This window comes from Odocoileus virginianus, chromosome 9 (genome assembly GCF_023699985.2).
Source record: "Odocoileus virginianus isolate 20LAN1187 ecotype Illinois chromosome 9, Ovbor_1.2, whole genome shotgun sequence".
Classification (NCBI taxonomy): Eukaryota; Metazoa; Chordata; class Mammalia; order Artiodactyla; family Cervidae; genus Odocoileus; species Odocoileus virginianus.
The window spans coordinates 3,074,303-3,102,226 of NC_069682.1; the positions used below are offsets into that span (position 1 = coordinate 3,074,303).

Here is a 27,924-nt window from a genome sequence, read left to right on the forward strand (position 1 = left end):
TCTGGTATAAGTTTGTGTGTTTAGATGGTTCTGTGAATCTTAGAGTTTTTTTCTTTGTGAGGTCTGTTTATACATTTGGAAAGTTTGGTGAACACGGTACCCCTGGTGTTTTGTGGCTTTGAGCTTTCGATTCTTTGCTGAGGCTGCTGCCATGATGTTAACCTTCGATGGAGTCAGGAGCGTCAGAGGGGAGAAGAAAATGATTACCAGTGGTTAATAGCGTTCCAGAGCTTTAGGAGTTCGGGAAGAGTGCCATTTCCATGAAGGAGTCTGAGAGCTCACATAGTGAGAAGCTCCCTGACCACATGTAAATTGAGAAATAGATTTCAAAATCAGTTTTGATTAAAATGGGAATTTGAGCCTGCCATTGAGAAGCAACCCTCTTGCTATAAATTATTTATGGCATGAGCACAAGGGTTTGGTATAGAGGCTGTAAGCCTTTTTTTTTTTTTTTATCTCACTTCAGATACTGGTTTGATTATAAAAAGAAAGCAATTAATTTTGGTATAGAAACAAATTTTTTAAAGGGATGTTCTGTTCCTACAGTGACTCTAAGATAGAAAAGGAACAATCACTGATGCTTTTCAAAAGAGCCAGTGTTGCACCTGGGTTCAACATAAAAGTGTAAGTGGCAGGTCTCGATTAACACAGTTTATCATGTTAGATACTTGACGAGACATTCCTTAAAGTGGGCGCATCAGTGGCCTCCGAAGCAAACATTTGTGGAGTCTTGAGCTTTAAACACATAGTTAGATTGATTTCTGGCTAACTAGGTTGTGGTGTGTCTGTCTCATGGAAAGACTGCTGGGCGGCAGGACAGTAGTGTGGGGGTGCCTAGTAGACGGGTGTCGGCAGCAGCCCAGCCTGTGGCATTGCCTCCCTTTCTGGGATCAGAACCCCCACCTCTGGCTGCTGTGGGGTCAAACCCTCACCCTCACCTCCTGCCTGCAGGGAAGTTCAGATAGTTAGGGGAAACTGGAATTTTAGACACAGATACAGAGACTGGTGAATGTTTGCAAAAATGGTGTGTTCTCTCTTTTCATTGCATAGGGTTTGAGAAAGATAATGCATATATCTCAGATGTATCTATCTATGTTTCAGATTGGCATTATGTTTATATGTCCTTTTGGTCTTATTTATGTTTGCCTGCTTGTTCTAACATAGACTGAAAGAAGTGGATTCAGTCTCCTGCAACTCTGGTGTTTCTCTTATTCTTAAACATTTTGTTTATTCATTGAATATTTACTGCTTGCCTCCCATGTAGCAGGAATGGTCCTCGGCCTTGGGAACACAATTTTGAGTAAGACTGACAAAGTCCCTGGTCTCACAGAGGTAACACTGTGCTGGGGGAAGACAGATGCTGCCCAAGGGAAGAAACAAGATGATTTCAGATGCCAATGAGAGTAACAAAGGGAGCGAAAGACAGGAGGTGGATGGAAAGGGACTCGAGGTGGCTCCAGTTGAAATAGGCTGGTCAGAGAGCCTCCCCGGGGGGTGGGGAGGTAGCATTCGTAGGACTCCAAGTAGAGAGAGAGGGGCGCTCCCCGGGGTCTGGTGGGAGCAGGCCGCAGCAGAGGGGCTGAGGGGCTGAGGCAGAAGTCAGCGCGGCGTTTGGAAGAGCAGGCGCCGGGCGGTTTCCGGCTGGGCGGTCCGTGATGCCGGGCTCTCGGGAGCCCCCCCCCCCCCGCGGCCTTGAGGCTTTCGCCCGCTGTCACTGTGGTGCCCTCCCCGCTCGCGCCCCCTCCCGCCCGGCGGCCGGCTGTGTGCCAGTGGCGTTGCCGGCTTTGCCTCCGCTGGCGAGCTGTGCCTGTGCAGAGTCCTGGGCTCCTCTGAGGTGCCCGAAGATTCTCCCGTGACCACAGTGGTCTCCAGAGTTGCGTGTGCACGTGCCCTGCTGGGACTAGGAGGGAGGCAGATGGTCCACCTTGCTCTGGGGACAGTGTTAGAACTCGTATCTGAATTTAGCATGATAAAAGATGAGTCAGAAGGCTGAGCCCAGCACCATCGGCTGGGGCTTCTCTTTCTGGACAGGTGATCCACAGGAGGAAGGGGGCCTCTGTGGGGGGCGCACCTGTGGGGTCCTCACCTGCTGTCTCTCTCTGGGCTGGACATAGTGTGGAACAGGCTTTGCGGGGTGTCAGGGTGATTGTTCTGTAAAGCACAACCAGTCTCCAGTCCCCACCTCACCCCAGCTCCCTTAGTGAGATATTGTGAAAATACTGCCAGGGTCTTGAATAGAGTTTCGCCCTCTAAGCGACACCCCCACCCCAAGGTAGGTGGGTGTGCCCCCGCTGAAGTGTGGACTCCGTGATGGGTTGCACGTGGCTGCTGAGAAAAGAGTAGTGTCAGGGTCTTGGAACTGAGCAGCTGTTGGTGCCTCTGGCTGAGCCAGAGTGGGGAGGAGAAGCAGTCTGGGGAGAAGGTGTCAGTCTGGACAGGTGGGGATGTCACGGTATGAACCTGAGGCTTCATCCTTAGACTCGTGAATTTCCAAATGATGAGAAAATAACCTAACTCCACACGTGTTGCTGGACTCATGCTCTAGCCCCCCACCCATCCACCACTCGCTGTTGCATAACTTTTTATTAACCAAAAGCAAATTCTTTGCTTTATAAAATGTAAACAATAAATAAGCCTGCACAGCAGAGTGAATGGTTTGTCAGAGAGACGAGGTCAGAGAGTGCTCTGTTTAGAAAAGATCAAAGACGCTGAGCTGGAGAAGCACCTTTTGGCAAGATGAACTTGGAAACATAGGGAGCTGAGTCTGGCAAAGGGGTCTGAAAAGTCAGGGACCCAAGTGAGCTGGCGATTTGCCTGCCGGTGCAGAAGATGCTGGAGACATGCATTCGATCTCTGGGTCGGGAAGAGCCCCTGGAGGAGGAAATGGCAACCCACTCCAGCATTCTTGCCTGGAGAATCCCAGGAGAGCCTGGCGGGCTACAGTCCATGGGGTCTCAGGGTCAGACACAATGACTGAGCAACTGAGTGCGCACGCGCAAACCCGCACAGGCACACACACGGTTGCTCTAATTTTCAGCCTTCTAATTTACTGTTTATATAATATTCTTCTCCACTCAGAGATCTTTAAAGCAACATCTTGTTTTGGGAATGTGAAGAGTTTTATGGCTAGCAGGACCAGGGAGAGATGGTAACTTTAAAATGTGTTGGTTGGGTTGCAATGAGCTGTACTTCTGCATCATTCATTGGAAATATTGGAAAGGTAGTATTTCAGCTGCCTGTTAATTCATCCCAGGAAAGATACGGAAGGCAGCAAGCCTGGGTCTTCGCAGGAGTGCGCCTTAGGAGCGTGCACTTGTGTTTCCTGAGGTCTGAGTGCTTTGCAGGCTGTTACCGCGGCTGCAGGTGAGGCCTGGCCTCCACTGCCTGCCAGCCAGGCCGCCGTTGCCCTCTTCTGGTAAGGGGCTCACGCTGCAAACGTCCTGAGTCTTACAGGGAAGGAAAACGCCAGCTCATTTTTCACTTTTGGTCAACTGCACTTTGCCAGCTGGCAGAAATTCCTATAGTGAAATGAATGTTTGATTTAAGATGTTATAACATATACTCAGACTGTGGAACCATGTGATAGTCTAACCTTACTTACAGTTTTGGCTCTTGGGGGCTACCTTCAATATCCATATCGTTTTCCACAGTCAGGCCACTTACTCTTTGGTGAAAAAGATATCCTTCAGCCTTTTCTCTGCCTAGCAAACCCTGTCTGACTGCTTCATTAGCTCACACATGTGTGAATTTGCATCCCTGATAATGGCAGCAAATGCGGGGAATATGGTTTTAATAAAATTTTCGTATCTAATATCTCCGAAGCATCAGGGCCCAGAACACTATAGACCTGGGATAAACAATTCATATCCAATAGGAGCATTTTAGCCTTGCTTGGTGACATATTTACACAGTTTTTAATTTAGAGATGAGTTTATGTTACATGGGAAAACTTAAGAATATATTAAAATAACTAACTGTTGGAAAGGGGCAGTGAGGATATGGGGTTACCATATATGGTGGCTGATGCTGTAGCCAAAAGCCAGTTCCTATTCTGCTGGTGCTTGTTCTTTTCCGAAGCATCTCTGACTGGCAGCCTGTCTTTCCCTCCCCACCTGGGAAGGAGGTAAGCCCTCGAGTGAACCGTGTGGGCTTTGCTGTTTCAAGGACCATTGTCGTGAGTACCTGGAGTGGAAATACTATTTTGTGAGGCATTTAAGCACTTCCTTCGTCCAACACCATTTAATAGATTTTTAAATGAACCATTAAGTAGCTCTTTGGCACTTAAAACCTTGAGAGTGTCCCCAGTCCAAGCTAGCTAGCCTACTTGTTTTGGTTACTAAGGATCTAAACACATAATGTTGATCTTTTTAAGCTGGATCAGTTTGATGTTTGCATTTCGTTGATCAGTATAATTTTTCTAGGAAGTTAATAGTGACAAGACATACATCGAATAGTCATGATCTCAGTATGATATTAATGATGTATGAGACGACTCTTCAGCGTTACCCCATCCACCCTGTGCTGAGACCCTCTGCAGACTGCCCTGAATAAAAATGGCCAGACAACTGTCTCTCCCAAGAATGGGCAGTTATCATTTAGATTTTTACAAAAGTAGTGATACAGTTGATTTCTAAAAATGTTATCTATACAGAATTCCTGCATCTATTTTTTCATGCATTCATTCCTTGGTTTAGGCCTTTCTAAAGGTTAGTAGCGACACACGAATCCTTTATGGAGTGGAGGTAATCTGTCACTTGGCCTTGTGATGAATCTTAGGACAGAATTGTTTGTTGGCAAATTAAATCTTCAGACTCATGGGAAAAACCCTCATTGATAACATCCATCAGGATCATGGCTGAGAGGACCGTTTCCGTGTTTTCTGGGCAGCAGGGCAGAGAGAGCAGTAGCCCCTGCTCTCCCCTCCGCTGGGCATTCGGTGGGGCGTTGTCCGCCCTGGACTCTCTGCCCTTGCTGTCTTCCGCTCCCGCTGGGCTGGCCCTGGGTCCCACCCGTACCTGAGCAGCCAGCTGACTTCACATGGGAGTTTCTGGGGCAGGACTTCTGTCCTCAGGCACCAGTGACAGCATGAACCAGCTGATCCTTTGTTGTGGGCCGTCCTGTGTTTTATGGGACATGGAGCAGCTTTTCTGGACTCCACCCTCTGGCTGCCATTTGTGACAACCCTAAATGCTTCCAGACGTCGCACACTGGGGAGTGCAGGGGGTGATTTTTGCCTCAGAGCCGCGGTTCTAGACTATGAATGGCATATTCCTTCTTCTTTAGCCTCGTTGCTTGGGGATAAATTGCACGTCACACTTCTTCAGTAGGTGCTGATATATGGCACGTGATGTATTTTAGCCTGAAGATACATTAATTTGAGGAATTCAGGGTGAGGAATAGATTTTCTGTTGAAGGCTAATGCTCAAGGGAGAGTTAATCAGGGGGTGCATACCAAAAATAATTCAATTTAACTTCTTTTTTTTCTCACCAAGAAAAATACTTAGTTCCCTAGTTTGTTTAAATTAGGAACAGGCATCATAAAACTTTATTTCATAGGAACAGCTAACTGTAAACTTCCTCCTTGCCGTGTTTGAGGCAAAGATGAGGAGGGGAGGGTTGAAGCAGGCAAATGATGTGTAGAGATAAGGAAGAGTAAAATCTAAAATGGAAAGAAGGGACAGGAATTTGAGGAGAACAGAAAGAAGATTGGAGGAAGAAAGATGTGACATGATAGTGAATGTTTTAAAAATTGTTACCTTCTGCTCATCTACCTGTAGAGTTCTCTTTTCAAAATTTATTATTTGTTACCTGGGCTTCCCTGGTGGCTCAGATGGTAAAGCGTCTGCCTGCAATGCGGGAGACCCAGGATCGATCCCTGGGTCGAGAAGATCCCCTGGAGAAGGAAATGGCAACCCACTCCAGTCCTCTTGCCTGGAAAATTCCATGGACCAAGGAGCCTGGTAGGCTACAGTCCATGGGGTCGCAAAGAGTCAGACATGACTGAGCGACTTCACTTCACTCTGTTTTCAAATGATTAGTAAATTTATCAGTGTTCATAAATCTTCAGTTGCTCTCATTAGTAAATCTTCAGAGAATTCTTAGAAAGACTGGGAGGGAGGAAAGAGAGGGAGTATGTGCAGGGGATAGGGGTTTGCTGGTACAAAGGATCATTATATTTTGGTTTGTAGGGGAAAAAAATGACCAGTGAAATATCACCTGCAAGGGTAGGTGGAATCAAGCAGATACCAGGATCTGCTTCCCTGTCTCTAATTTGTAAGGGCATATGTAGTCTTCAGATTGAAATCGTTTGAAGATTACCTTTTCCACAGTGGTTCTCAACCCAGCCAGCAGGCCACAATCAGGTAGGGAGATTTTAAAAATAATACTGATGTCCAGGCCCAGTTCTGCTGTCTCCCAGTCTGATTACATTGGTCTGGGGCGGGATTTGGACACAGGCTTTCAGTATTCCCCAAGGTATCCTGATGAGCTGTCAGGGGTGCACAGCCCTCTTCTTAGGCCGATGGGCCTCAAATTGTGGTCTCCAGCAGGAGCAGCATCACCTGGCACTGTTAGAAATGCATTTCTCTGTCCCACCTCCAGCTGAGAAATAAGAAACCCTGGGCGCGAGCCTTGGCAATCCGTGTCTGTAACCTGCTCTCCTGATGAATCTGATAAATGGTCAAGTTTGAGAAACATTAGTTCAGGCAGTGGGTAGTGGTGCTTGGAAGACGTTGAATCTCAAGTCAAGAAAACGGAGTAGCAGCGCGAAGAAATATTACCTGCAGCCGATGAGACTGTCTTCAGAGTTCAGTCGCCTCAGGAGACTCCTTACTTATGCAAGGAGAGCACCTGGGAGCTGTAACTTTCCACCGAGAGCCTTCATGAGGCTTAATTGCTAACGTGTAGGTAGCAGCTGATACCAAGTTGTCTCTCCAACTGGTTTCTGTGAAGCTTTCAGCCTTGTTCTCAATATTCTTAATTAATGATCTTCAGCTTCTGAAGCCATTTCATCAGTGGTCTCCTGTCCCAGCACGTTTCCCTTTGAGCTGTCCTTGAAGGCGGTGTTATTCCCAGCAGTCAATTAGAAAAGGAAAGTGGAAGCAGCTCCACGCAAGTCCTGTGACCAATTAACTGCCTCCCTTCTCTCCCCTTTGCTGTTCTGTAAAGAGGGCTTGGGGAAGACAGCCTCCGACTCCCCCAGCAGGCCCGCCCATGTTCGTCTAATGTCCTCCTGTCATCCCATTTGCTATTTCAATTTCCTGCCTTAGCCATGAACTGGTTGAAAATTCCCTTTGAACTCGTGCGCATTTTGTAGAAACCTGATGAAGCAGTGATGGAAATCGTTAAGAGGCCTGAGATGCAGCGCAGGGCTGGAGGGAAATTCAAGCATCGAATTTTAAGGTTCGTTCTCAGGGAAAGCCAAGGGATTAGGAGCGATTACAGTGGCTTCAATAATAATTTTAAGAATTCTCCTTGAATTTTGTTTTCTAACTTGATAAGGCAGGGTCACAGTGAAAGGGGTGAAAGGTGAAGGGAAACTTAAACTGCTTACTCCTCTAATTGTCAGTAACAGCTTTTATGGCTTCGCTTTCTCTTAACAAGGAAAACACCTTGAACTAAAACAGTTCTGTTGGATCAGCACCGACTGTGGTAAAGTTCAGAGAAATTTCCCGGGTTAGTCCCTATCATTCCCTCACATACCATCCTGAGGTGCCTTCTGGAATTCCCTGCAGGATGGGAATCCCCTTGCATCGCCAGGCACTTCCTATTACAGGGTTCCCGATGTTGTTTTCTCTTTTGGTTTTAGTCTCTCATTCAGATGACAGGACCAGGGCTTCTGAACCAGGAGTCATTTTAGGGAAGTATCTGTGCTGTTCGGGAGAGTAACCACCAAGTAGAGTAGCCGTAAGTTCATTAATGAATTAAGTGCTAGTGAACTTATAAACTAATAAACTTAAATGAACAAGAAGTAAACTCCGAAGTTATATAAGCCTCAGTGCAGGTGCTCCGTAGCCACACGTGGCTTGTGGCCAAGGTGTTGGACAGAGAGACACAGAACATTTCTGTCATCACAGGAAGTTATCAGATGGCGCTTTGTTGATTTTGTCACCCCCCATTAATTGGAATACTGGGACTGCAAATGATATCATTATTTGTTAACTATTCCCAATTTTGGCTGGATGGCATCACTGACTCGATGGACCTGAGTTTGAGCAAGCTCTGGGAGTTGGTGAGACAGGGAAGCCTGGCGTGCTGCAGTCCATGGGGTAGCAAAGAGCCTGACACAACTGAGCAACTGAACTGATTCCCAATTTATTAGTTAGCTACTCTTTTTTTTTTCTCTATGAATTTAATCCTAAGCATATCTCTGTGAGAGCTCTCCCTTTTATAGACAAGGGGGTGAGGTTCAGAGAACCTGAGAAACTTGCGCCAGGCTTTGTGGCCAGTAAAAGCTACAGCCAGTGGTGGGACACACGCCTGCTTGAGTCTAAAAACCCATGCTTTGTATGTGAAACTGTTTCCCAAGGTAGCTTCTCAGATTCTTGAGATTGGTAAGCCTACATCCTTAGGGGTACACGAAGAAAAAACAGAACAGTAACCAATGTCGCACTGGATGGTTGCAGTGGCCAGTCAATCAAACGCAGCAGATCAGTAGCATACCTTTCCCTGTGTCTTCTTCCTGACTGCTCCCAACTAGACCAGTGCCCTGTAACAACAAGGCGCTGTTTATACACGTGTCTGTTTTCATGTGCTTTGTGTCAACACAGTGTAGTCTCCCGGCTTGGCTGCTGAGCATACTCCTCCCATGGCAGATCGCTTCGTGGTTGGAAAGCCTGCCGGCCAGAAAGTCTTCCTTATGTGAAGTTGATACCTGTCTCCTTGGGATTCCTCTGCTCTTAACTGGTTTTGTATCCCTAAGGCCCTAAAGCACTGAAAAGGATCATTCTTCCACCTTTTAAAGTCCTGGTAATATTACTTTATCCTGATTTCTTTTTTTAGGTTAATCATTCCACTTTGTTCAACTGATCCTCATAATGTGATTTTCAGTGTTGCTGTTATCCTGGTCTCTCTTATGGTTTGTCTCTATTTGAATGCTGATGCTAACTGAGCATTAAATGTGTAAAATATAGCCATTGTAGTGCTTATTCTGGCCAGTACTGTGCAGGCAAACTAAAAGGACATTTCCATCATCAACCACAGCATTATGCTGTCCACTGACAGAGCTTCCCTTAGATTAAGATGACCTCTGTGCTTGGGCTGTTAGTTTTTTGAATCAAATGTTGACCTCTGTGCTGTGCTTAGTCGCTCAGTGGTGTCTGACTGTCCGACCCCATAGACCGTAGCCCACCAGGCTCCTCTGTCCATGGGATTCTCCAGGCAAGAATACTGGAGTGGGTTGCCATGCCCTCCTCCAGGGGATCTTCCCAACCCAAGGATTGAACCCAGGTTTCCTGCACTGCAGGCAGATTCTTTACCGTCTGAGCCACCTACATATATTCTTGTTAAATCCCATCTACTTACATTGAAGGCTTCCCACGTGGCACTAGTGGTAAAGAACACGTCGGAGATATAAGAGACTGCAGGTTTGATCCCTGAGTTGGGAAGATCCCCTGGAGAAGGGCATGGCTACCCCTCCAGTATGTGTGGTGGGAAAACCCCATGGACAGGGGAGGCTGGTTGACCTCACCTTTCTGAGTCACAGAAATCCAGGTTTTCTGTTTGTCTCTTGTTTTTGCACCAGATTCCGTTTTTGCTGTGCAGCCTCATCCGCTGACGTTGTGGCTTCTTCACTGTGTCTTCATGGGGATGTGGACCACGACCAGGGTCAAGGAAAAAGCTCTTCACCACCTCCCTCCATTTTGTGCTTTAGCTGTTAATGACTCCTGTGGTTACCGTAGTTGAACTACTTATGAATCCATCTAAGTGTCCTTTCATCCATGATGAAATTTTTCTGTTTTTTCTTTACCAAGATTCACTTGTTCATTCACCAATTCATTCAGTTAATATTTGCTGGGACCGGCAGGCCCTCTTGCAGGTAGAATTGTTCAGCTTTGTTAACAGATGAGTTGCACAATAAGAAAGACATAGAGGCATCAGGGATGACTCCAAGGTTTTGACCTGAATGAATAGCAGAGTGGGGTTGTCATTTCTCAAGTCAGATTAGGTAAACCTGGTGGCAGCAAATTTGAGGATAACATGTTAGTGGTTTGATTTTGAACTTGTGACGTTGTAAATTTCTATTTGGCGATGGAGACTATTTGACTGGATGTGTGCATCTCCAGCTGGGGAAGGGTCTGGGTTGGAACAGAAACATTGGACGTGATTGATATGTGAAGCCGTGAGACTAATGGGAGTGTAGGTGGAGACAGGTCAAAGGACTGAGCTCTGTTTAGATGTTGGTGCAGTGGGGACAAGCGTGCAAAGGAGGCTGAGGAGCGACCTCGTGAGGAGGGAGAACTAGGAAAAGCATGGTGGCCTGGAAGTGAAGGTTTCAAGGGTCAAGTGAAAGAACCACTTTGTTACCATGGCAACGAGGGCTTCCCTGGTGCCTCGGTGGTAAAGAGTCTGCCTGCTAGTGCAGGAGACAAGGCTTCGATCCCTGATCCAGGAAGATCCCACATGCCACAGTACAACTAAACCCATATGCCACAACTTTTGAGTCCGTGCTCTAGAGCCTGGGAGATGCAACTACTGAAGCCCCTGTTCAGCCCATGTTCAGCAACAAGAAAAGTCACCGCAGTGAGAAGCCTGCGCACCACACTAGAGAAAGCCTGAGCAGCAGCAAAGATCCGGCACAGCCAAAAATAAATAAATAAAATTATTTTTAAAAAAGATGGCCCCGAGAGTCACTCACTGTGAGGGCTGAGAACTGTTTACTGGATTGGCTGTGTGAAACGTCATAGGTAACCTTGACAAAAGCTGATTTGGTTCTGTCGTTCAGACAAAATGATGTTACAGGAAACTGCCTGATTCCTGGCTGAGTTTCGTGTCTTCTTTGTCACTCAGATTTCACCAGTTGTCACAGTCTAGGCATCTTGGCAGAGGATACTGAGGTTAGTTTTCATAACTTGTTTCTTCTGGATCCCCTCTAATAGTCTCTTAGGGTTTAGGTTTACTGTCACAAAGCCTGCCTTCCTTCCCCTTCTGCAAAGCGCAGTGTCATCTGCCCCTCTCTAGGATCTCGTGGCGACTACAGCGCGTCTCATTACCCCAGGGGCCAAGCCGTGGGCAGTGCTCATGCTCTTTGTGCTCCAAGGTAGGCTTCCCTGAACCCAGTGGTCTGGACTCTAAAGGACTTAACTGCACCGTGTGACCTCCCTGTCTGTTTTGGGCTTGCAGCTTCCTTCCGTTCCATTTCTGGGCTTTACTTTCTATTTCTTCCTAAGACCCTACCTTGATCCATCTGGTAGATTTCCTTTTCCCTTTGGATTTCTGTCAGCATCATCCTCATCCAGAGGGCAGTTTTTAAGATGCTCAAGGAAGCATTATTGTATTTGTGGTTCTCAACCCTGGCTGCACATCACATTTATCTTTGAAGGGTTTCTGTTTTTTCTTTTTAAGGAAAATTATAATTTTAGTTTCTTAGAATTCTAAGAGAATTACCTTCTTATCATCATGGTAAAATTGTGGTGTACTTTCCTCATGGGTTTTAGAATTATATTCTGATGAGCTGTAGCCATCTGCTGTATTACATTGTGAAACCTAACCAGATTTTTTTCCACTTCTTTTCTAATGTAACCTCCAGAAAATTTCTTGTATTGTATAAAGCATGCCAGAGTAGTCCTCAATGAGGTGTAGTAGCCTACAGCAGAAGTTCTTAGACTTGAACCTGCACCAGAATCATCTGGAGGGCTTGTTAAAACACAGGATACTGGACTCCACACCTGTAACTTTTGGTGGAGCAGGTCTGGATTTGCATATCAGACAAGCCCCGGAGAATACTGATGCTGCTGATGCTGTGAGCGCTAGATCTGCAGACTCTAGTGGACGAATATCCTTAAGGCTGTATGCACAGAGAGCTTTCCTGAACCGTCAGACCAGGGTGGCCGGGCGCAGAGAGGGCTGGCACTTGACGGGGTTAGTCCTCTGAGACGTTAGTGGCCCTGGGCCCCATAGCAGTGGAGACTCCTCGTGTGCTGGAGGCCTCGGGTCCTCCCTCTGAGCTGAGGCTTTGGACCCCCGTGTGCTTGGATCCCCTCTGACTTCCTGTAACAGTTACAGCAGCCTTGTCCTGGGCCTATCAAGTTGGCTTGGAAAACCCTTACCCAAGTTAAAAGGTAACACAAAATAGTGCTCCAGAGACAGTTAGACGACAGCTGGATGGAGCAGATTCCAGAGGAAAAGTACTAATGTGAAGACTCCTTAAGATATTTTACATTAACCAAGTAAACAGAATTCCTCTCATTTATCCAGAACTGCCTGAGTGCTCATCAGAGATGCGCTGGTTCCCCCACCCCAAGAGCTAGGAAACCTGTGCCACCATCTTGGATCTCCCTTCCTCTTTGAAGAAACCTCCCTCCAGGACTGACCACCCTGTGTAACAGTCCACACATTGATTACCAGGGGAGTATTTACAGGATTTTTGTTTGATTCATTTATGTTCTGTGATAAATTTCTGTAACTGATAGGCTGCACTGCTTTCCATTCGTTCTTGACATTGAAGATTGTCATAATTCTTTGGGAATATGAAAGAAAAGTTTTTAACATGTTAATTTTTAAGGTTACATTGAAATTCACATTCCAAAGCTTCTCTTTTTAAATTTATTTATTTTTTAATTGAAGGATAATTGCTTTACAAAATTTTGTTGTTTTCTGTCAAACCTCAGCATGATCCAAAGCTTCTTGATGACACAGACTGGGTAAAGCTATAAGCAGAATTTGAGGGACCAGCACCCCTGGTGTTCACTTTTCGTTTTCAGGTTATGAGGTGGTTGGCCATAAGTAGTGCTGAGCAGGCTCCTGACCAGCTGAAATGCTGCTGAACTGAATGTTGCTTGTTTTTCTAGCCACCTAAGACCCTCTCAAGACATTTTCCCTATAGACAAGTACAGAATAATTTCTGTCACTGTATCTTTTCATTTCATGCTCTCCGTTGCAGAAATATGTGAGAGGAGGGTTCGGTGTGACCTGGTGTGATTACGAGCCATCTGTCCTTCTTCTGAAAAGCAGCATGTGGTCAGAGTAAAGGAATTGTGAGGCGTTTATTAGCTTTTAATAGGAATAGGTGGAAACCTGTGCCCAGTCTGTTTGTAAATCTTATGGAACTGACAGTTAAGACTTCATTTAAAGTACTCTGGAGTTGGAAGCAGATTCTACCTTTGGAGAGAAACAAAACAAAGTAACCTGTATTCCTCTCTTGAGCCCTTTGGATGGCTAGCACTGTGCTCAGGTCTCGTGCCTGGATCCTCTCCTTCGGTCCTCAGAACGGCCTGTACAGCATCTTCCGTCAGGGTCCCCCTGTGTCCTGAGGGCCTTGCCCCGGGGCCTGTGGGCTGCGGTGCAGGCAGGGGCTGTGCCAGGCCCGTGCTGCCCCCAGCACCCTGGTGCTCACTGCTCACAGGCTCTGCGCGACGCAGGCTGGTCTCCTGGGAACAGTGGCCTGGGGGTTACACTGAAAAGGAGGTTTTGAAAAAACATTGAGGTTAGTGTTTAAAGAAGTGAAGTCAGTTCTTACCTTTCCAAGGGGGTGACTGAGGATGTGTTTCTAGCTGCACTCTTCACACAGCGATGGCTTGTAGAGGCTGTGATTCGGCCTCAGATGCTCCTTAAAGGTTCCAGAGCATCTGTGAAACTTAAGCCAGCCTTCGTCACACCACTTTGTTGTCTGCTTTCTTCTGAGCAGCGCTTTGCCTCCCTTCTTAGATTTTGTCCATGGAGACTGGAAGCACTGTGTGAGCACTTTAGGTAAAACCCCTCAAGCCCTTTCTCTGCAGGAGACCAGAGACAACCTACTGAAGGACACCAGCCCTGGCTGTTTTCTCCTCCTTTTTGAAGCTGTCATCGCAGCCGTTAGCTCTGCCCTTCTGCCATCTTCTTTTCTCACTGCTGTGTGATTTGCTCTCTGCCCATGTACAGCCTTTCCCAACCATGGCATTGAATGTTATCCCTGACCTGTACTCAGACGCCCTGCAGCAGAAACCAAACAAGACAGACACTCTCGCTCCCCTCCTGATTCCTTTCCATGTCAGACAAGTGACACCCTGCCCTGCATCCCTCTCCGCCAGGAAAGACTTGACCTCAAGGGACCAGCCATCCACTCGCATCCAAGGAGGCCCTGTATAGGTTCCCTCTAATGGGTCTGAATCCGTGTAGCCAACCCGGGGTTTGATCAGAAAGTGGGGCCCTGATCTTCTGGTGTGGACTGGTGGGCATGTCTACCTGTTTTCTGAGGTGGCAGCATTCTCTGCACATAGGAGGCACTAAACTTGATGCTGTTCTCAGGACGGGATGTAGGTGAGAGGGTGGTAATTCCTTCTAGCGAGAGAACAAGGAAGACACTTAAGTGCTTTTCATCACTGATGTAGTTTTTAAATTTATTGAGCAAACACTCTTCCCTGCCATCTGGGTGCTAGACTTGGTACTAGGCATTGACAACCCAGCGGTAACGGGAGGATGCTCCTCCCCACAGTCAGCCCCAGGAACTGGGAGGCAGGTGGTCCCACGTGGATGGCTTGTGACAGGTCTCACGACAGAAGCACAAACAAAATACTGTGGCGGCAGAGAACAGCCCATTCTCGCCTAAATCTGGCCAGACAGCGCTCTGGGGGCAAGAGCGCGTTGGTTGCTGCTATTTTTGTCTCAGCTGACTCCATTGAGCTTCTCTGTGTCCTGTGGTTTATACCGTGATATCCAGCCATGAGACTGGTTGCCAGGACGAAGTGGAGCCCACACTCTCCTGTCGTCTGTCCCAGAGTGGCGGGAGGTTTGCCTGCTGTGCTTGGGGGACCCGTCATGAACCAGTGGAGACTGTGCCAGGTGCCAGACCTAGGGTGGCTCTTTGGGAAGCCTCTGCAGGACAGCAGGCACAGTGTGGGCCAGCGGGGTCCAAGCAGAGGGTTGTAAACCCAATACCAGCAGGAGGTGGGGCCTGAGAGTATGCCTTGAAGGGGACCCAGTCATGTCGTTTTACAAAGGGGGAAGCTGACACCCAGAGAGAAGGGAGCTGGGGCAGCCCTCCCAAACCAGGGCGTGGTCAGAGGAGCCGGCAGTCTTGGAGGCCCGGTGCTGGCCATCCTCCTGTTGGTCAGCAGAGGCCTCTCTCCAGGCCGTCTCTGTGTGCTGGGCCCCTGCCTTCACACTGTCTAATTCTGTGCCTAAGATTACAGAATGTTCCTCGCGCCTGGCCTGACAAGTACTGCCCGGCTGGCAAGGCCCCACACCAAACAAAACCCAGCCCTGATCACCAGGGACCTTTGGGAAGAGAGAGAGAGCTCTTGGGCTGCTCGGTGTCTCCAGAAGCCTGAGTGGACTGTTTGTGCCTCTGCCGGGGGGCAGAGCTGATGCTGAGCTGCACTGAGGGGCTTGGCGCGGGGCCTGGCGCGCTGCAGGCGCCCGGCGAGCTGTGGCTGCTGAGGCCGCGGCTTGTTCCCCCTTGGGGAGTGTCTGCGTGGAGGTGCAGGGGCTCGTTTGTTCCGGGAGACTGTTCCCCCTCCCGCCCCTAGCCTGCCTAGCTGCGCACCGCCTACCGCCTACCTACGCCATCCTCCGGGGTGCTGGTTTCTTTGCTCAAACATAAACTCCAAGCTTGGGTCTCGAGAGTGAGTGTTTTAACAAGGAACAGGCCCAGGGGGTTAAATGGCCAAAATACGGGCCTTGGCTTTGCTTCGCCCTGAGCTCTCTGGCAGGGCTGTCAGCATCCTGCCTGCCACCCCGCCCATCTTGGGCCCAGGGTGTCATGGTGTCTTCTCCCCGCCCTGCCCGCTCCAGGCCCTCCGTGGCGGGGCCGTGGCCTCCAAGCTGCCCTCTCACTCCCACAGGACGCCTGCTCCCCAGGGGCAGCTGCAGGAGCTGAACTCCGGGCCTGCCTCCAGCCCAGGGGAAGGAGCTGCGTGGTCCCATTCAGAGCTTCGGGTCCCCCGACAAGTACGGCCTGGCTGGGAGTTACAGGTCAGCTCGGCACTCATCTGGAGGAAAAGGGGGCCAGCGTAGTGGAGGAGGTCCAGGCCAGGCGGCCCTGAAGGGGCCCCCGCCAGGGGTCAGGAAGTGAGTCCCAAGTGGCCTTCACCAGGGGAGGACTGCTTCACAGCGGCCGACGCAAGTGGACTCCGGAATCTGACGCCTCTGGACCTGACTCCTGGGGCTATCACCGCCCGCCTGCGTGATCATAGACTTCTCCTTTGCCTTCCCTGACCCCACTTCCTCACCTCGAAAACTGTGAGCGACAGTCCTGGTCCCTCACTGCTCAGTGGTGAGCTTTACAGTGAATACTGTGAATTAAAGGGAGAGGTTTTTTTTTTTTCCATCTATTTTTATTAGTTGGAGGCTAATTACTTTACATCATTGCAGTGTTTTTTGTCATACATTGAAATGAATTAGCCATGGATTTACATGTATTCCCCATCCCGGTCCCCCCTCCCACCTCCCACCTCCCTCTCCACCCGATCCCTCTGGGTCTTCCCAGTGCACCAGGCCCGAGCACTTGTCTCATGCACAAAGGGAGAGTTTTAAACTCTGCTTTTTCTTGAGAAATCATGGGACTTTTTAATTTTGTGTTGTATGTGGTTTGTCTTGATATGAATGTATGTGATAGTTTTGTTGAAGTCTTGTAGTAAAGTTGATGCTCTGGGAAGACAATTGCCATGTGTTTTTATGAAGACCTTTAGGAGAAACATCTTTCTGGATTGTGTATCAGGATGGATTGGGTTATCCTCAGCACCAATTTGTTCTCGTCTTACGGCTTCTGATGGGCCTCATTTCTCACGTTGGTAACTGACACAAAGAGAGCAGAGTGCTACAGAGACTTAGGATGCGGTGGGGCTTTTGTTCAGACCCATCAGACCTGTCACTGTCTTCATTTTATGTCTTGACTCTTGTTTTCCTTATTTATTTCCCATTTAAATCTTTGCCTTGTTGAGCCAAGCTGCCTTAAATCCTTCATTCCGGGTGTGTGTACGGTGTCAGTGACAGAGCTTATGTAGGAGTTGCCTGTGGGCAGCCCCAGGGGCACAGACTGCCCACACGGCCCACCCTTGCCCTCCCCCCCTGTACCCAGCTGCAGCTCTTGACTGTCTTCTGAGTGTTCTCACACCCAGCCCTCCTTTCCCAAGGCTGCCTTCTGCTGGCTTTCATCAGGGTTTTATATATCTATTATAAACTGTTTGGGTTTATTGTCTTCCTTTTTTATAAATTTTGAACCTTTAATTGGAGAATAATTGTGTTACAGTACTATATTAGTCTCCGCTAGATAGCAACATGAATCAGCCATAGGCACACACATCCCCTCCTCTTGAGCCACCACCCACCATCTCCCACCTCCCACTCATTAGGGTTTTGTGGTGGCTTTGAACCTGGCAGCCTGGCCCTGGGCATTTCTGCCTCCAGCCTTCAGTCTCCTTGCCCCTCAGGGCATGTCTGTGGTTCCTCGTGTGCTGAGCCCTCCTGCTGTGTGGCCTCAACTGCTGACCTGCCATCTGTTCACATAATGAGACTGGGGGTCCCCAGAGCTCCCCAGGCTCTCCAGGGCTCTTTCTCCACCACTGGCTGTGATGCCTCCCTCGGGCAGAGTTGAGAGCTCCCTCTGGTCCAGGGGTGTGAACTGTGGTCATACCTCCTGCAGGGCTTATGCCCCGGGTGGGGATGAGTAACTGAATGAACAAATGAGAGAATGTGGGGAACCTTCCATGCATCTCAGAGTTCTGAACCTGTGTCTGAGATACCAGCATGAATGAGAAATGTTAGCATCCTCACTTTTATTTTACACTTCATTGTAAAATTAGAGGACAAGATTTCCCTGATTCTGGAGGAGGAAGCCTTGGTACTTGTTAAGTTTCAGCTCTGGAATTCTTAGGCAAGAGATAGGAAAAATCACCAACATACTTGGTTGGCAGTGATTTTGGGTGAGGTAATCTGAGGATCCTTGAATTCCCTTTTGCCAAAAGATGGAAAATGAGTGGTTGTCACTGGCAACCACTGACAACCACTATGGTGATGACATAGTTGTCACCACTCCAGAATAAGGAGGGAGAAAGTGATTCTCTGACACATCAATGTCCGGGGCTATCTGAATGACCCTGGCCGTGCAGTGGGGAGTCCCCAGTTTGCAGATGAGGCTGTGCTTCGCCCTAAACTCAGAGCTCAGGTGCCCTTCTCCCTCCCTCCCTCCCTTTCTTCTTCCCTACCTCTGCATAGTAAGCATTAACTCTGAGCCAGCACTGTGCTGATCCCAGGGGTTGCAGAGGGACAGAGGTGTGGTTGCTGTCTCCACCCAGGAGCTGCCAATCTGGTAGGGGAGGCCCCTTCGTGGAGTAGCCATTTCATGCAGAAATAAGCACAGGAAACATCACTGATCCGGAGGAGGAAGCGGTGAACCCTTCAGAAAAGTTCCAAAGGGGCGGCCACACTCCTTCAAGGACGCGCTGGGGCCCACTGAGCATGGGAGCAGCGCACTGCTTTGGAAGCAAAGAGCGCGTGCCCAGGAGCCGCGGAGACGGTGAGGATGGGGCCTCTGTCTGCACAGCGGGCGTGGCTCTGCTGGAGGCTGAGGCTCTGAGACTTGGTCCTGATGCTCCAAGTAGGAGATGACGTGAGCGAGGAGCGAGGGGTGGGGGGAGAGGAGGGGAGTGTTTAACTCTTGAGGATGCAGAACTGGCCAGGCGTGGTGACCGGTGGTGCAGGCTGAGGGGAAGGGAGGCGGGAGGGGTGGCTCCCAGGATTTTGGCTGAAACCTCTGGGTGGAGGAGAGAGGAAGCTGGACTGGGCCTGGGCTGGGTGACTCCCAGCCCAAGCCGGGGTGCAGTGCTTTCTCTCTCTGCAGCCACTGGGCTGAGAGAGAGAGCGTGGCCTGTGTGCAGGGAGCAGCTCTGGCCTGAGAGCCGCTGGTGCCCCACGCGGAAGAGCTGGAGAGCCCGTCTGCAGAGAGGAGAAGGGCTCTAAGCGAGGAGGGGAGGGCTGGAGGCCTCGGGGCTGGCAGCCGTCAGAGCGGGTTTTCCTCCTTTTTTTCCCTTTTCACTGCTGTTTACTCATGGGAGAAAAGAAGCAAAGCTTTGAGAGCAGGGACTTCAGAAAAGCAGAATACCTGTGTTTAGCGTGGGGACTGCAGAGAGTTCTCCCTGGAGAACTCAGAAGACTGGCTGCACTCCTCTGCAGGAGCAGGGAGGCAGGGTCTGGCAGAAAGCTCAGGAAGGTTTGAGTACCAGACTGAGAGTCAGTGATTTTTTTTTTTTTTTTTAAGACATTCCAGTCAGGCTGCTTATAAGCAAACATACTAGCTTATTTTTAATTTTTATTTGATATTGGAGTGTAGTTAGCACTCCAACATTAACAATGTTTTGTTAGTTTCAGGCGTACAGCAAAGTGATCCAGTTATACACATATGTATCTATTCTTTTTCAACTGCTTTTCCCATTTAGATTATTACAGGATATTGAGCGGAGTTCCCCGTGCTCTGCAGTAGGTCCTTGTTGGTTATCTATTTTAAATACAGCAGTGTGTATGTCTGTATAGCAGTGTATATGTATGCATAGCTTATTTGTGATCAGAGCTACAAATGATGAAATGAAAAGTGAAAGTGAAAGTCGCTCCGTCGTGTCCAACTGTTTGTGACCTCATGGACTATATGGTCCTTGGAATTCTCCAGGCCAGAATACTGGAGTGGGTAGACTTTTCTTTCTCTAGGGGATCTTCCCAACCCAGGGATTGAACTGGGGTCTCCTGCATTGCTATCTGGGCTATCAGGGAAGCCTGCATAAATGATGAAAAAAATCCCAAATTGGACCTTAATATTCTGTTCTTTTTAGAAAGATACTACACAGTATCAGTTCAGGTTGTTGAAACATCACTATTTTTTAAAATGTTTTATTTTGTATTGTGGTATACTCAATTAAGAAAGTTGTGATAGTTTCAGGTAAGCAGCAGAGAGACTCAGCCAGACATATACATATCTGCACTCTCCCCCACACTCCTCTCCATCCAGGCTGCCACGTGACATTGAGCGAAGTTCCACGTGCTGTGCAGTCGGTCCTCGTTGGTTAACCATTCTAAGTGTCACGGTGTGCACATGTCCGTCCCAAACTCCCTGGCTGTCCCCCACCCCCATCCTCCCTGCCTGACCCTGGCAAGCTTCATTTCCTTCTCTAAGGCTGTGTGTGTCTGCTTTGTGAGCTCATCTGTATCATTGCTTTTTAGACTCCATATATAAAGGATGTCAAACAATATTTCTCCTTCTCTGACTCACCTCACTCAGTATGGCAGTCTCTAGGTCCATCTCTGTTGCTGCAAATGGCATTATGTCATTCTTCTTAATGGCTGTGAAATATTTCATTGTGTATAAAGACATCACTATTTTTTTTTTTAATTTGGAAAATCATCCTTGCTAATGACAAAGGGATAGCAGAGAACTTAGTTTGACAGAGCAGTTGCGCGGAACACCCACAGGAGACCTGGTAGAATTGTGTGTGAGGCACGTCTCCGCTGTCTGGAGGGGCTCTTGTTCTGGGATCTCTGGAGCCCCGACAGCCCAGGAGAGAATTCAGAGGGCACTGAGCTTCCATGGGGGAAAAGTCACATCCTTGTTTTGACCAAGTTCTAATAAATTTTGTTTTTATTATGAATGACGTTTTCAGAAGACAATATTATGGTATTAATGGTATTTGTTACCATTAGCAATCACAGCTCTTTCCATATTGTATTATAATTGTGGCAGATACCTGAAAACATCATGTGTTTTCATCACTGCTTTGCGTTTATAGATTGTTATTGTTCAGTCGCTCAGTTATGTCTGACTCTTTGCAATGCCATGAACGGCAGCACGCCAGGCCTCCCTGTCCTTCACCAACTCCCAGTTTACTCAAACCCATGTCCATCGAGTCGGTGGTGCCATCCAACCATCTCATTCTGTGTCGTCCCCTTCTCTTCCTGCCCTTAGGCTTTCCCAGCATCAGGGTCTTTTTCCAATGAGTCGGCTCTTTGTGTCAGGTGACCAAAGTATAGTAATAGCCAGTGCTTTATTGAGCAAGTATATCCATTGCTGTATCACAGATTTTAAAAACACGAGTCACTGTACTTCAGAATAATTGGTTTTCTGTTTAGTCACATGCATTGTGTCTCCACGCATTAAAAACATTATTATGAGCAGGTTTCATCAGCTTCACTACCGACCCAGGAGGTCCGTGTCGCTTGAAGGTTAATAACCCCCAGCTAAGATCTTGTAGTTGTGGCATGCTACTTCCACCTGGTGGCAGCATATTCCTTAAAGGTTAAGTTGATAACATAGAAGAAACTTTTAAAATAACGTATTTGGATATGGTTTTCAAACCTTTTTGGCCACAGCCCACAGTAAAAATTAGGCTTTATATCATAACTCAGTACACTCATACTTAAGTTTCACAAAAGAAGACTTAACTTTACCATGTGACACATTGATAGCTTTTATCCCATTTCTGTTTCCTTAAAATGCTGATTGCAACTCATTAAACTGTAATTCTGTGGTAACACTGTGCTGTTTGACATCGTAGAAGACCATCTTTTATCATACTTCACGATTTATTACCCAGACCAGAGTTCACTTATTCCCACACATTTTCAGGGACATAATATTTACATTTAAAGTAACCATCAACAAATATGAGTGTATCTTTACACAGTATTTTAAAAATTGTTTATTATTGATACGTGCAGTGAAATGAACTGATTTTACTTGTATCACAAGACAGAACAATCCCATCACCACCACACAAGTCAGTCTCTCCCTAGGCAGTCACTGTGCTGATTATTTTGACCATGGATTTAATCTTGTATTTCTAGAACTTTATATAAATGGAACCATACAGTTCTCATTTTAGCCTCACTTTGCTCAGTGCAGTGTTACTGAGATCATTCCATGTTGAGCAGGTCAGTGGTTTGAAATATACCACAATTTGTATTAATATATTCTCTCTGGGTTGTCTTCCATTTTGACTCTCAAAATTAAAACTTTCATGCGCATTTGTATACATGCCTCGGTGTGCACATGTTTGGTCTCCTGCAGGTAAATACCCGAGGTAAATTGCTGGCTCAGATGGTAAATAAATGTGTTTAACTATAGGAGCAGACAAACATTTGCCAAGGTGGTTGATCCATTCTCCGCTTCCACCAGCAGTGTGTGAGTGTGGGTCGCTCCCATCCTTAACTTACGTGTGATGTGCATCAGTCTTTATCACGCTGTCTCTGTGTTGGGTGTGTAGTTGTGTCACTTAGTAGTGAGTGTTAATTTGCATTTACTTGATGAATGATAATGTTGAACACTTTTCCACGTGCTTATTCACCAGTTGTTTATCTTTGTCATGGAATGTCTGTTCAAACCTGAGTTGTTTTTTTAACATCAATTTGTAGGAGTAGTTTTTACATATTTTGGGCACCAGTCCTTTATCTCATTCATATGCATTTATGAATATTTTCTCCCAGTCTGTGGCATACATATCTATTTTATTAATGGTGTCATTTGATGAGCCAAAGTTTTTTAATTTTGATCAAGTCCAAGGTAGTGATTTTTTCTTTTATATTTAATACTTTCTGGGTCTTGTCTAAGAAATCTTTTCCTACTCCAAGGTTGGGAAGATAGATTTTTTTTTTTTTTTATGTTTATATCTGTGATTCATCTCAAATCAGTTTCTATTTACGGTGTGAGGTAGGTATCAAGTCTCATTTTTTTTTTCCATATTATGTCTCATAGTCTCACTATTTGCTGAAAATTTTTTTTTCACCGTTGAATTATAACACAGAATTAAAAAAAAAAAAAACCTGTTTTGCCAAAGGGCTACAAAATTGAATTCTCCTGCTGGCCATAAACCAATCAACAATACTTTTCTAAGTTAGTTTAGTTCATCCATTTATCTTGAGATTCTCAAGTTACTTTATTCACGTAGTGTGAGGTTTTATGAAGCTACATCATTTTACAGGATCTGTAGCCATGCCAGAGAGCTTCTGGCTCTGTGGCTTTTAAAATTAGATTGAAATTAGGTAAAATTAAAAATTCAGCTTCTCAGTCTCAAAAGCCACATTTCAAATGCTCAGTAACACATGAGGCTATTTTCTTCCCTATTTACCAGTGCAGATAGAGATGTTTTCATTTCTTCCACAGTACTAGATAGCACTAGCCTATAGAAAAGAAAAGACTGGTTTTATGCAGTTTTGAGGCATAATTTAGTGAAACTTATTTAGTTTTAATGCTGTCATTCAGCATCTGCCTTGCTTGTTTTCATCCGTCTATGCTTCTGTTTCTATTCCAAGATGTATGGTCCTGACCAGTCCTTTTGTTGGCCTGAAAATGCAGTTGCTTCTGTCTGCTCTCTCCCACCTGGAAAAAAGAATCTCCCTGTGTGTGTCTACCGGACTCCTTTTCTGCAGCCTACCTGGCGCTGACCTTTTTAACCCTTCTCAGTGTTACTGCTGAATTTCTGGGCATCCTCCGTCAAGGTACAGTGCAGAGATAGGTATTTTCTCTTTCCTGTCCTAATTAAAATTAAATTTCTCCCTGGCATTTCTATAATAAATATTAAAATTCCAAAAAGCAACAAGTTATGAGTTTTATCATACCCCATATTAACGTCTCTGTCCAGCAGTGAACTTTGCTGCCATTTCATCATGAGCAACCACGTAGGAATTTGTGAGCTTTTCTCTCATTGTTCACTGGGTGTGAGCTAAGTCTTTCATTAATGTCTTTCAGTGTGGGAACTTTGCTGTCCTGGTGGATCTTCATGTATTGCCGCAAGGTTCAAGCAAAGATACTAGCTGGTTTTCTGAACAGAAAAAAGAGGTACCAGGAAACTTTTCATTATTTTTTTAAATTGAAATGTCGTTGATTTACCATGTTTCAGGTGTACAACAAGTGATTCAGTTATACACACACACACGTATGTTCTTTTCAGATTCTTTTCCATTATAGATTATTACTTGATATTGACTATAGTTAGTTCGCTGTGCTATACAGTAGGTCCTTAAAACTTTTCGCTATATTAAATGCAAGGAGCTGCTCTTAAAAGGAACATTAGCTTTTTTTCCAGCTCTCATTTTCATTAATGGACAGTAAATCTTGAGTGCTATTTAATCCTTGAGGAAGAATTGTGTTTCCCACAACAGACACATGCCTGCTTTTTCTGTTGTTGTTCCTTCAGAAACTGAGACATCCATCTATTTCATATATTTCAGTTGCCATTCTAGTATTTAAACCAGAAATTCTCCACCTCTTTGTTTGAAGGGAAAGGTTCTTTGTATTTAAAAAAAAAAATGAAGAAGTTAAAGTGACTTTTCCAGGTAAGCAGGGATTGTAACCCTCACTGGTCGTAACGGATGGGCCCAGCCCCTGGAGCAGGAGTGGGGCTGACACAGGCTGGTTTCTCTCACCTGTCTGGGATCTTCTGTACCACATGGTCCTTTGGCAGAAGTATCGGGATGGCTGGCAACAGCCCTCCTCTTACAGCGGCCAGTCGCTAAGCAGGTGGTCGGTCAGTAAAGCAAATGGTTGGATGACAGGATTGTGGTGTTAGACCGCAGCCGCCTCCTCTGTGGATGAAGGCTTCTCCCAGACCCTGGCTGGCTGAGTCACTCTCAGCTCTCAGTTTCTGAGGTCCCACCAGGTGCTGCTGTGGCAAAGGCAAGAAGGTGCCCCAGCTCTCATCACATGCATGGCTTCCTTCTCCAGACCCCTCCTTATGAGCGAGCCGGATAGTGAGCCTGTGACTTTTACATAACTTTCCAAATGTAACAGCCCTTGGTATCATCCATGATATTTGTTGGTCCCAATAACTTTTTAGAGCTAGAAATAAATTTTATTACAAGGTGATATATGGAGAAAAATCTGGTGATGGTGGTACTTTTTAGTGCCACTTTTTTACCCTTTACTGTGATAACTGTTTTCAGTCAGCTTTTGAAGATAACTAGAAATCTCCCAAAAGAAAATTTATAAGTAATATATTTTCAGTCAAAGGATAATACTATTAGGACTTTGTTGTCTTAATTTTGCTAAGGATACCCAGTGACCTGAAACTGGGAGCAGAAAGGCATAGGGTTCTGTGTGATGGGATTTATCATGCTAGTGGCATGAGATGTTGACATTATCATTCAGGTAAATAGCCCTGGACCATGCTCTGCAGGACTTCATGTTTGATAGGCCATTGCCTGCTCCTCCAGTCCACCTTCATGTCATTCCAACCTTTGGCTTCTCAACATATGTCCCCATGATTCAAGACAGTTAATTCATCCCCCCAGAGTGACCAATATGCACCTGCGGGGACCTCACCCAAGAAGTTTAACTTACATTAGCAGCATCCTAGAATCCACCATTCCAGGCCCAGATTTTCCTCCATTCTCTCCCAACTCTGCCGCCTCAGCTTTAGACCTTTTGTGTGGATATGCTGTCAGTTTTGCCAAGAGTCAGTTGATTTGGAAGGCTTTACAACAAATCTGTGAGTACGTGACTCACTTCCCAGCCAAAGCGTGAGCCCAGACTTTTCCAGGGTGCCACACGCAGCTGTGCTGCCCTGCCTCTGCCGCTGTCGGGCCGCAGGGCGTGCCTTAGCGAAGGGACTCTGCGCGCTGGGCCTGCAGGGCTCCGCTGTGGGCCGTGAGCGGGCTCTCCGCGCAAAGCCAGGGAGACGCTCTGTGGCCTCTACCTCACGCTGCCTCTTCAAAGTATGCTCGCTGACGTTAACATGGATCTGGGGTAATGTGTGTGTGTTTAAGAAAAGAGAAAAGCTAGTTGAGGATATGACTTAACCTATGTTCAGTGTCCCAGGACTTTTATCTTTTTTAAATCACCGGATCATCTCAAGATTGGGATTTCATGAGCAATCAGTGTGATTGCATTTTAACAGTCACTTTGAGTAGTGAAAGGCTTAAGAATATCCTGTTCCTTTTCAGAAAAAGGAACTCATCACATGTGTTAAACATGTGTTTATTCTGAGTCCAGCCCGAGTGGTCCTTGTACCCAAACAGTTGAACTCGGACTGTTCCCTTTGTAAACCTGGGAGGCACATGTGAACCCCTGGCAGCCTGGAGATGGCGGGTACAGCTCTCTCTTGCTTACTGATTGGTCTTCCTGCTGCCCCTCGTGTTTAGATGGGAATTTGTCTTTCCTTGTCTTGCCCTGGTTCTGAAGAGAACAGTGCTTCGCCAAGTGTGCTGTGGTCAGTGACTAGGGGACCTCGATACAACACACACAATCCACCTTCCGTTTGTCAAACCTGACTCATGGAAGGAAAACCCCGTAACTGCAGGGAGAGAGTTTGTGTATGTGGGCCTTGGCTTTATTTTTGTCCTCCTATTTTTAGTTCTGGCCTTATAGGGCATTTATGGCCAAATTTTAACAATCCTTGTTTCCATGTATGTCTTTCACATATTTTCTAGCTCAGTCATCATTGAACCCTGCATATGAAGCAAAATTCTTTAATTGTTAAAACAACAGTATGAGCAAGGCTGCCTTTCTGTTGCACGAACAATGCCAAAACCTTCAACTGTAAATGAATACCTCTGTATTCCACAAGGCACTGCAACTTTGGGATGCAAAATGAGATCAGGAAGGAGGAGACCAGAGTTTGTATTTTACTGAGAAACTCATGTTTGTAAATTAAGTCAACTGTTTTCTATACTGTTTGAGGAGTACGTGTATTTGCAACCAAAGAAAAGCTTGGCTCTCGTTGCCCTTCAACGCAGCTTACAGCTCTGTCCTCGTTTTAATTTATGAAGATTCTAAGAGATCAACCTGAGATGGCATTGTGAGAAACCAGTGAAACAGGTTTTAGGTGACCTGGAAACTCTGAACCTTCTGCAGAGTCCTTGGGAACTGAACCAGAATTATCCATCCTTACACACCAGTTCTCAATCTGGGTTAAGAAATTTTGATTTGGGAGCAATTTTATTTTCCCTTTCCCCACATCAGATTACATTTTTCTGATATTATAGCTAATGTAAGCAGGGTCATCCCATTGTACAGTTAGGCTTTAAGTTTTATTTTTCTTTTTTATAAGTAACACTGATATGTTAAAAACAGTACAAATTTGGGATGTTGACATTCAATTAAAATCATGTTTTTCTGTTGCCTAATAAATATTAATTTACATTTGAGCAATATAAGAAGTTAAATTATTTTTTACTGTGAATAGGTGAATAGAGAACAGTTTTCACAGAAGCTTATACAATATCATCAGTAAGCCTATGGAAGAAAATCAGACTCTTGATTTCCAGTTCTCTGTTCAGCTTACCATCAGTGCTGTTGCTTTTCAGTAGATTTGTAAACCCTAGAAACTAATGAATTATGGTGGTTAGATACTAAAGTTTTTTTGAACCAAGTTTTAAAAGTAGGAAATTTTTGTGTAAAAATCAGTCTCTAGTTCCTCTTAAACCAGAAAATCTGGTGACACTGTGCCGTGTGTCCCAGCGTGAAACCTCAGGGTGCTGCCCCTTCTGACTGGCTGGGGTTTCCCGCTGACTGTGCCCTGACTCTTTGACTGCTCCCAGTCTGTAGTCCCTGGCAAGTGGGCCCGTCTCTGGGGCTTCCGCTTGTAGCCAGAGCTGGCTCTGCTCTGTCTTCTACTTGTCATAATCCCACTGGTTGAAATTTACATGAAAACAGCCTTTCCCTCTCTGATTTTGTCACCTCCTTGCCCTGATTTTTACATTGGTGTTTTTATCTTCCTTTTAGAAATATGAAACTGAGGCAGAGAGAAGTGAAGAGAGGCAAAATATATTTCTTAGATCACAGAGTAAGCCAGCATCATGGTTTCAAGCAAAGCT

General features: G+C 46.4%; 1 protein-coding gene across 1 annotated transcript in view; it reads left to right on the forward strand.

Moving 5' to 3' along the window:
• SLX4IP (SLX4 interacting protein) overlaps positions 1-27,924 on the forward strand; it is a 206,140-nt gene that overhangs the window by 110,389 nt on the left and 67,827 nt on the right. The window contains 1 exon segment of the mRNA XM_070471892.1: positions 23,861-23,950. Within this exon segment, the coding sequence (XP_070327993.1) occupies positions 23,861-23,950 (90 nt within the window).